A 10771-nucleotide genomic window follows, 5' to 3' on the forward strand; every position below is an offset into this window, starting at 1 on the left:
AAAAAAATACCAAGTCAGTTTTATAAAATTTTACCGTTATTCAAATAAAAGTTACCCACACGCACGACAATGGCCACAGTTGCATATACATTCCAAAGTCACCTTCAAGCACGCTTACCTGTGGAAGGATAGCTGATGTGGATGTTTATAATCCAATTTCTTACAAATTCTGCACTGTCTAACCATATTCACACCTTAAAAGTTTATCCAAAATACATGTATAAACACTAATCACGTTTCACTTACTAAAATCACAACTATTTTCTAACAAGAGACGCCATATTCTGCCAACCACGGCAGAACGAACGAGGAACACGCTACAAATTATTGCGTAGTTGCCAAGTCTTCAAACATGGCAAATATGAAAAATAGTTTAATATGTACAGAATTTAACAATATTGTATGCATAACTTAATAATACTATCCTATAATAATAATTTTCACAATTGTGATGAAAATTGCGATAAAAATATTAAGTACATTTCCAGTATAATTATACAGCTGACAACAATGATACAATTAGACTGTGAATAGACCAGGCTTCATCTAGAAATGTAAATAAATAAGTCCCCTTTATTTAAATGTCCTTGTACTAAGCCTTTCCTATGTTAGATATGCGGTACTTGAATCAATTCTACAGATTACAGAAACATCTGAACTATGCTATACTGGCTTACTCTATGTCCAATGTGCGGCCGGGACACACTTGTCATACACCACTCCGATCCGACTCCGGTCCGATGTTGCCCCAAAGAAGCGGATCGGTGCGGGATCGGCAGGGGTGAGCACACATGTCCTACATGCTTCCGAGTCCTTTCCGATTTCCAGCTCCGGGTCGATACATTCGCCACTCTCGCCAGTTTCGATTAAAACAAAATCGCGGAAGGTCCTGTGCGCAAAATGTTCAAAAATGTTAGCAACTATGATTTAGCCATGGTGGCACTTTATTTAGAAGAGGAAGATGAAGAAAATCGGAGAGATTTCATGGAGAACAGAGGAAAACGCAGATTTTGGGTACATCCTGCTTGGAAAATAAGATCCGCAGAAGGAGAGTATTGTACACATTTACCTCATCTGTTGGATGACGAGACAAAATTTTACCAATATTTTAGAATGTCGATGGCGGCGTTTAACCTGTTGGAACTTAAATTCCAAGAAACTTTGTCTAAGCAAGACACATATTTTAGAAAAGCAATCACTTCAGACACCGTTTGGCAGTTTTTTTGAGGTAAGATACCAATTTACTTACCTAGCCCTTTAACTTTTATTTTTTTTTAATTCCAAGAATTTTAAAAAAGGAAAACAAAAAATGGAACGATGTATTTCTTACCACGAAAGGTAGAATATATTGTATTTCAAACGGAAAACTTTATTACAAATTAAAAAATTAAAGGTCGGCGTCATCTTCTCTAGTGATGGCGGCCGCTTTTGGTGGTAGTGCAACATGGTTTGGAAAATGTGGAGGTCCATATACATCTGCATACGGTTCATTTTCTTCTGATGATGTGATGTGCGCAGGCGTTGAGGCAGAGGACGTTTGGGGTGATGTTGACGGATACATATAAGTCATGGTAGTTCTTTGTTGGCTATTCGCATGAGCTGGTGCAATTCGTACTTTTGCACTACATTAAAAATCTTCCCTTTGGCAGCATGTAGACGAACGGGATCGAAAGATTTGAGAGATGGTACGATTCCGGTCAAAAAAGCGTCAACAGGATGTGGTTCAGAATTTTGACTTCGTGAATTTGACGTATTTGTCGAATTAGCGGCTTTTTTCTCAGTCAAAATGTATGCCATTAGCTGAGATAATGCAGACTCTTGAGATTTCACTTCAGTATTTAGCTTCCGTTTACGTCCTGCAGATGAAGGCCTCTTTTCGTCAGAAACTCGATTGATTGAAGTTGTGGTCGGTGGTATTGACGAGGGTTCAGTGGTNGTAATTTTTTTTTTTATGCATTGAAATCTTAATAGTCCAAGAATCTCATGAACGCTGCGTATTATCGAAAAATACCAAGATACCTTTTAGATTGCTTTTGTATGATAGTATTTAAATTTACTTTACATTCTTCGAAAAACTCAATGGCGTACTTTTTTTTTGAGAAAGGGGCCACGCATCCCCCCTTTGCACACCACTAGCTAATGCGATAGGACTAATGTTCTGTCAATTATGAAAACCCCCAATACGAATAGTGTGTGCCAAGTTTAAATCAAATCTACTTGTGGATAGCCGAGATATTTCAAAAAGTGTTTTTTTTTTAAGCTTCAACGCCCTGTATCTCCAAAACAAAGGCTTTCATAAGAAATTTTTATAGAGCTTAATTTTTTATAGGGAATATATTCCTGCATTTTCCAAATTTAAAGTGAAAACACCCTGTATATACAAAAGCCACGAATATATTTTCTATATATACACCAAAAAAATTTTTTTAAATATTTATACATATGAAAGTTGTGTATTTATACATATATGAACGTTGATTATAACAATAAACAGTTATTATTTGTTTCAGGTTTCTTGGTACAGGAGATTCCGTTAAGACGATATCCTTTAGCTATAGGTTGGGAAGAAGTACAGTTTGTTCCATTGTTCTTCAGACGAGCAGAGCAGTAATTGAAGTACTTTTAAACGAAGTGATGCCTGTACCGGATGAGGACAAGTGGAATGAAATAGCAACCGAATTTTGGGAAAGGTGGCAGTTTCCCAATTGCATTGGTGCAATGGATGGTAAGGACGTCACAATACAAGCCCCAAAATTGTCGGGAAGTCTGTACTGGAATTACAAGAAAACATATACTCCATTGTTTTTCTAGCTCTAGTTGATGCTTGTTACAATTTCATTTTTGTGGACGAGGGAAGCTACGGAAGAAACTCAGATGGTGGTATTTTGTCTAATTCCAATTTTGGAAAAAACTATTCCGGAATAAACTCAGTATCCCAGAGAAACAGTGTCTTCCAGGGACAGACACTGAACTTCCCATGGTTATAGTGACCGATGACGCTTTTCCTCTCATAACCAACATCATGAGACCATTTCCGGGGAAGAAATTGACTGACGAGCAGAGAATTTTCAATTACCGATTGAGTAGGGCAAGAAGGATGTCTGAAAATGTGTTTGGCATTTTGGTGCAAAAATTTCGGATGTTCATGAGACTTCTCCAGGGAAATCCTGATAACATAACGAGCGTTGTACTCGCAGCATGCATCTTGCACAACTTCATTCGAAATACCGAAGGCTACAATGTACGTGAACTACCTGGCAGTACTGGTGATACGACTCGAGAGAGGAGATCTCGTCTTCAGAACTTTCCTCGTCGCCGCGGAGGGGTAAATCGCTAAGTATTTAATTTGAGGGAGCTGTTTAAACATTTCTTCAATTCCCCAGAGGGCAGTGTAGAGTGGCAAGAACGTCAGGCCCTCATGATTTAATTTTGCTTGATGTTCTTATTACCGTCCTGATTTATTACAGCTTACATTTATTGTTTATCTTCTTTTTAATTTGCATTTGACATTTTATACCTATTTACTATAGGTAGGTACCGGATTTAAAAAAAAATAATACAATAAATGAACAACAGATAAGTATTTTTGCTGGGTTTATTGCATGTAAGTATTTTGGTTTTATAGTCCAGGCCATCAATATTTGAACTTTAACAAAAACAGCTTCGTATTTATAAAAGCAAAAAATTCAACCGTAAACTACACGCTATCAGAATCAGACTTATTAAATTTACATTTATTTTATTTAGTTCTGTTATAAAATTAAAACAAAATCCGTAAGCAACGCACACCGACTCCGTACCTGTCACGGATGGAAAAAAGTAAGCAACAAAAAATATTTATACCATGGAATATTGTGTTTATGCGTTTACTTTGTATGCAATAAGTCCGTTACCACCGGACTAATAAAAAACGATATTTACAAAAAGAAATAATGTTTTTATGCGAGTCCAAATATGTGCGGTCTGTACTGTATCTTTGACATTTAATTCCTTCGCTACTTTTTGCCAGATCATGTCTTTGTAGTTGGAGTTTCGGTACTGCTCTTTGGTCTGGTCATACAGTACTGGATACTTTCTCACTTTTACAATGAGCTCCTCCTGTTTTATAGCCGACATTTTTCTCTTTAGTAAAAAAAACAAACACTGCAAAAACTCAAAAATATATAAATACCAAACAACACGCGTCCTGCAGCTGTTAAACGAATAGACTGCACGATCGGACCACAATCGGATGCATGAACGGAGTCGAGTATGAGTGGGAGCGGACACGTACAGGAAAGGTGTGAACTACGCTGTTCAAACTCTAGTACCATTTCCCTCTCAGACACTCGTCCGACTGTATGATCGTAGTCGGATCGGAGTGGTGTATGACAAGTGTGTCCTGGCCTTAAAGCCGGCTCCAAATAATGCGGTTTCTTTTGCCAAATATTTATCAAACGTAAACAAATTCCATATCGTGTGAATGCTACTACATATATATGAATGCATTCGAAAACACGTCTTCACTATTCAAATATTCGCTAAACCTATTTATTTTTATATTTGAGAATATATTGTCATGAGCAGGATTTTGACCAAATAATAATTTGTCGAGAGCGGACAAGGATAAATAAAAATCATAAAAACTGCTCAGAAATAGTAATATTAAGCATGGGGGTAGGGGTGTGTAGGGTCCACCCCAGAAAACCCGGTGCCCACCCCAGAAAAAAAATTAATATTATCATCTTTCCATATCGGCTAGGCGGTAACTACGTGACTTTTTTTAGAATTAAATGGAAACGTGTTCCATATTGGTAAGTCACTGATTGCGAGAGAGAGAGCTTTTTTAGAGGCCTTCCACGCCAAGCATGATTTCCATGATAATAACGAATAAAACATAATTTTAATCCCTAATATGAAAGCACGTTTGTGCGTTGGATACAAAAGCCAAGGGGACAAACGTCTATCTGCATATCCCCTACCTGGACGACCATGCATCTAGTACCTACATATTATTTCAGTACTGTTTACTAAATTATGAATTACATTTTATCACACTCATCTACATTAGGTCTATCTTCCAGGAGGAACAAAAGAAACTAGAAGATGCTACCCTCCAAGGAGTATGTGATGGAGTAAGTCCAGCTCCAAAGGTGAAACTTGTAACAAGAAAATTGATGAAGGGACATTTAAATAAAGTTAATTCAGTCCATTACAGCGGGGACAACCGTCATTGCGTATCTGGTTCACTTGATGGCAAACTTATTATTTGGGATACTTACACTGGAAATAAAATGCAAATCATACCTTTACGTTCAGCATGGGTAATGAGTGTTGCCTATTCTAATTCAGGAAATCTAGTAGGTGAGTAGCTTTGTTTCCGTTTTTTGTGGTGAAAGTTTCTAATTTAATTTATGGTTAACAATGAGTTGTTTCTAATATTTGGATCAAATTTACTATCATAGAATTTGGATAAAAATGAATGTGAATGTATATGTTTTGAAAAAGTTTTAAATTTTTCTATTTAATATGCGAGGATGTATAATAAAAATAAAATATATTTTGATGATTCATGTGAGTAAAAATATCAACATGATGCAAACAAAATTCTGTGGAAAATTTTTATTTCGACATTTCGCCTATGGAACCATTAATTTTCTTTTTTTATATTATGTTGAATAATGTTGAATGAAAAGAGCATTCTTTTAGTTTCAGAATGATGTAAGTACCTATTATTAGTGTAAAAAAAATAATAATGAATGAGAAAAACAACAAATATTATTTATTAAAATTATTATTTGGTAAATCTAAAAAAATTATGTATATGTATATATGTACAGGGTGTCGCGCTTAAATGTGATATAAGCCTGTACTTTTGTCGATTTCAATTTTTTTTTAATAGGTAAAAAGACCTCTATCTAACTGCCGTGTATTGCATTAATAAAAACAGCAGTATCACAGTTAGACACAATTTTGAAATTGGTCAAAAAATAAAGTTACAGGCTTGTATAACATTAAAGCGCGACACGATTGTATATACATATACAGGGTGTCTCATAATTAGTGTCCAATAATAATTTACCATCTGATTCTATTGCCAAAAATAAGAATATTTTTTCATATAAATATGGGTCGAGAAATGCTTCCTAAGGGAGCTACGCCCCCCTAAATGGGGCATCAAAATTTTCATTTTTTTAAAAATTATTTCCGAAATGGGTTCAAAGAAAATTATGAATTTTGACATCGTGAATGCTCATTAAAAGTCGAAATAGATCATAAAATTTTTCAAAAATTTTAGTCAGGGGCGTCTCAATTTTTTTGCTTGTCGAAATTTTCAAATTCAGATGCCAACATATAATAGACCCTCATTTCCTCTACAAAAAAGGTATACTCTTTAGTTATTTCGATAAAATGCTACATTTCCGACAAAAAGAGATATAAGCACTTCATTACATACATTAATAAAATTAAAAAAAAATTTCTTAAATAGCTAAAATAGGTACATGTACCATTATAAATTTTGATATGTAATATCATTATACATTGTAATAAAACAACGTGAAAAGTTCTTAGAAAAATTTGTTATGGTTGTCCAAGATGGGGGGGGGGGGCTCGGGTAAAATTTTTTACATGTTGCTATTTTCAAATTTAAACAGTAAAATTTGATAGATCTGAGTTTTCTGTTAAAAATGGTAGAAAAAACGGTTTAAATATGTTATATCACTTCCCAAACTGTGCTTTCGACTTTTAATGAGCGTTCATGGTGTCAAAAATTTGTTTGGGTGTGCTCTTTTCAAATATAATAATTTTGATCTTGTATCGCTTCCGGTTATACCGGAAGTTAGCGTCCACTTTGTTATTTTAAATTTTCTGTAAATTTTTGGATTCTGCGCCTCATCTTAAGGTGACTTCATCAATTCCCATTCTTAAAATTATCCCTACCTACTTTAAAGCCGTGTGAATTCTATAGTTAGATAGATAAAGCAACAATATTTGCCGGAGCAGGAGCTAAATACCTAAGCTGCATTACCATATCTTCAGAGTTACCGAATCTTATATAGGGTGGTGATAATTCAATACCGAGTTTGGTCCAATGAGAACTATCTAAACTTGATTTTTTGTAATGGAATACCCCGTATCTGTTTAGTAGAGTGGACATATGTATAAGATCTGAATAAAAAAACTAATTTTCAAAGAAAAAAATTGGGAAAAAGGAATAGACTGAAAGCTTATATCTCAAGAATATAAGTATTGATGAGTATACGTGGAGGAGGTTGAACTGTCATTTCATGGCTAGAATAAACTTTTAAGTTTTGTTCCCATCTTCATATTACATGTATATTAGATAATATGGATGACAAAAATGTAATTAGTGAAATAAAACGTATTTCTAAAAATATTCACTATACTTATTTTCACCATGCTTATGAGCCGTGTTTATTTATTTTCTAGTTATTTCCCTATCAAATTATTACTTATAGGGAAATAAAGCAAACCACAGGAATTATTTTGCATTTATCATTTTTGTTTCTACTGACACCTCAGTTACAATTTACCCTATTCTACGGTATGTGCACCATCAAAATAGTCTACCAGTACCTATGTTAAATTACCGCCAGTTATTTTTTGATATACACTGTAGTCAAAACTCGACTTCAAAAGACCTTAGACATATTTTGTCTATATTTACAGGAAGTTTTTTGCATATCTTGCCAAACTGCAAGTTGGAGGAATCAGAGGTTGTTTTTGTCAAATATTTTTAAGAAATGCCATACATACCTACCTGTTACTTTCACATAATATTTACAGGAAGTAGAACAAATCCTCTAAAAATATGGAAGTAAATAAAAATTAAAAAAAATTTTCAATTGTTTATTCAACATCTCCCTGTGTTTCAGGGATCTTTAGAGTAATTGATATTTAGATATGGCACAATTTAAAAAATACTTATCATTTTACTTTTCAAACTTATTCAAATAGATGCGACTCAGTATTTGCACCAAAAAATATATGCTGCGTCTTAATTTTTAGCTTGTGGTGGAATGGACAACATGTGTACAATTTACGACTTAAATAATAAGGATGCTAATGGAATAGCTAAAATGGTTAGAGAACTAGCTGGATATGATGGATTTCTTAGTTCTTGTCGTTTTCTAAGTGATAAATCAATTATCACAGGATCAGGTGACATGAAAATGTGAGAATGTTAATTTTTTCTAAGTTTATTTTAATTCTATTACAATTTATAAGTTTTAAAATATATAGACTTAAGATCCATTAAAAAGCTGTTAAATTCGAGGTTAAATTGTCTCATATTACCATATTATACAAAATATATTTTGTAAAATTTAAAATTAAATATCAATTTTCAGTATCTCCTGCAGTATGTAGGTACCTACATATTTTGCACCCCACCTACCGCTATTATTTTTATCAACAAAGCTGTCAAAATACATTAACTATTGCAAACCTATATTTTTTCCATAGTCGAATAGAACTTTCTTATGAATAAGGTTTATCTCTTATAGTAAAGGGTATGGTTAAAAGAAAAAAAATTCTAATATGTTAGATTTATAATCATGCTCTTTTGATCATATATCACATCTTTCTGTCGTTCTATGTTCTATTGATTATGTGAAAATGTACAAGGTGTTCAATTTAAAAGCAAGCTTTGATACCTTGGCGACATTTGTGGAGTGCAAAATATAAAGAAATGGTATGTAGATATTTTTCTAATATAATTTCTGTTCTGTTCTTTCAATGACTTTTTCTTTTTTATAGCTGCAAGTGGGATTTAGAAACAGGAAAGAAAACATCTGACTTTATAGCTCACAATGGAGATGTAGTATCTATTAGTTTATCACCTGATGGAAACAGTTTTGTGACAGGAAGTGTAGACAAAACCTGTAGATTATGGGACATACGAGAAGAAAAACCCAAACAAACGTTTTTTGGACATGAAGCAGATGTTAACTCAGTGTGTGTATGTACATTATTTATTTCCTCATATACAAAGCGAAACCTTTTAATACTAAATTAATACCCATTCTAAAAGTGTATAGAAAAATCATTATTTAATACTAAAAAGAAACAAATAAAAATAAAGATATCCGGATGATCCAAACCAGATATAGGCTTTCTATAGATCGTTTCATACTGCTTTAGTGACATTTTATTAGAAATAAGTAAAATAGATAAAAATGGGCTAATTTGTTGATCAAAATCCAGGAAATAACAGGAAATGGTCACAATTTTTTATATTATATCTTTTATACATATTTTTCCCACTTCAGTTCAAAATTATTCTTTAAACACTTCTACGCTATCTTAGTTAAAGTTTTATTAATCTACACCTTTTCTATAATAAAAAAAAGTCAATGTAACAATTTTTGTTACCCGGAACCCTAACTACTGTTTAACAGGAATCTTGATAAAAATTTTTACCCCACTGACATTAATAAAGCTTGTAGTCCAATCAATAGGTAGAAAAGCTTACAAAAAATACCACTACGAAAACACATTTGCTGTCCAAAATGTACCTAGATTTCCCCTATAATCATGGTAAAAATTAAAATATTCTCGTTTATTCTCTTGTCTTATTTTTTTGAGGATAATATAAAAAATAAAATATTCTACCGTCCAAAAAGTCCAAACCCAAGAGAGCCACATATCATTTTCGAAGGAATTCGATGCGCTGAACACGATCCTGTATCCTATAAACTCAATGATTGAAGTACAATATAATTTTACTATTTTACTATTTTCTATTAATGAAAAAAATGTTCTTGCTGAAATAAATTTTGGCTAAAATGTGATCCATTTTTGCATGACTCATACAAAAAGAACTACGATCCTATGGTTTGGATCATTAAAAAACAATAGGTAGAACACTGTTTTCATTCCAGCAAGAATTTGAAGTGCTTCAAACAAAATTTATATGTTACAATTTTAGTTTCATCCAAGTGGTTATGCATTTGCTACAGGATCTGAAGACAAATCAGCACGACTATTTGATATCCGAAGTGACCAACAAATTGCTGTATATAAACCACCCACACCTAATAGTGGTTTTACATCTTGTGGCTTATCTATTAGTGGTAGAATATTATTATGTGGGTCAGATGATAATAATGTACATATGTGGGATTCCTTGAAAACTCAATACAATGGTAAGAAAGATGTAAAAACATTTGAATTATCTATAAATGATTATTAATTAATTAAATTATTAAATAATTAAAGTCCCTAATAATAGTAAATAAAAACATTATTTGTAATTTATAATTATAAATAGTATTTTATAAAATTTGGAGGATGTCACAATTTATAGGTGTACCTACAGGCTATTAACATAATAAATAATAAATAAAAGGCAAATGAAGTTCAAATATAAAAAAAACCACAGGAATAAACATATTTTTTAGACACTATAATTTTGTTAAAATTGCAAATCCTTAAAATCAATTTTTTCTATAATTTTTGAAAAATAGCAATTTTTTAAATTTGAAAACATGTCATTCTACTTCCGTCAAAATTATTCTATACCAATTCCCATTGAGATTTATTCACTTTTAAATTCGTTCTATTTTATTTTATTTTTTGTTTGTTTATTTTTTGTTTGTTTATTTTTTGTTTTTTAATTTCTCTAAAATCAAAAAATCATAGTGTATTAAGTGTACCAAGTCAAGTAATAAACTAGTCCTGTTATTAGATTTTGGATAGAAATACATATTACAATATAGTTCTCAAACATTAAAAAATATCGTAGGCTTAGGATTTGCAATTTTGATAA

The 10771-nt window shown here is 32.6% G+C and overlaps 1 protein-coding gene across 1 annotated transcript; it reads left to right on the top strand.

The window, feature by feature from the left end:
• Positions 1-900: 900 nt before the first annotated feature.
• On the top strand, positions 901-10314 carry LOC108914674 (guanine nucleotide-binding protein subunit beta-2). The gene is made up of 7 exons (XM_023456458.1): positions 901-1052; positions 2511-2725; positions 2958-3241; positions 5064-5343; positions 8011-8176; positions 8761-8962; positions 9932-10314. Exons 1-7 carry the CDS (start codon positions 901-903, stop codon positions 10193-10195), a joined length of 1563 nt encoding a protein of 520 aa, XP_023312226.1. The 3' UTR covers positions 10196-10314.
• Positions 10315-10771: the final 457 nt, after the last annotated feature.

This window comes from Anoplophora glabripennis, unplaced genomic scaffold, assembly GCF_000390285.2.
Source record: "Anoplophora glabripennis isolate ALB-LARVAE unplaced genomic scaffold, Agla_2.0 scaffold1282, whole genome shotgun sequence".
Taxonomy (NCBI): Eukaryota; Metazoa; Arthropoda; class Insecta; order Coleoptera; family Cerambycidae; genus Anoplophora; species Anoplophora glabripennis.

Excerpts from the sequence above, each read along its gene's own strand:
- LOC108914674 (XM_023456458.1), top strand. The coding sequence starts at position 901 with ATGTTCAAAAATGTTAGCAACTATGATTTAGCCATGGTGGCACTTTAT. Across the intron at positions 5,344-8,010 it reads TAATTCAGGAAATCTAGTAG|CTTGTGGTGGAATGGACAAC; the intron begins GTGAGTAGCTTT and ends CTTAATTTTTAG. Across the intron at positions 8,963-9,931 it reads CAGATGTTAACTCAGTGTGT|TTTCATCCAAGTGGTTATGC; the intron begins GTATGTACATTA and ends TTACAATTTTAG.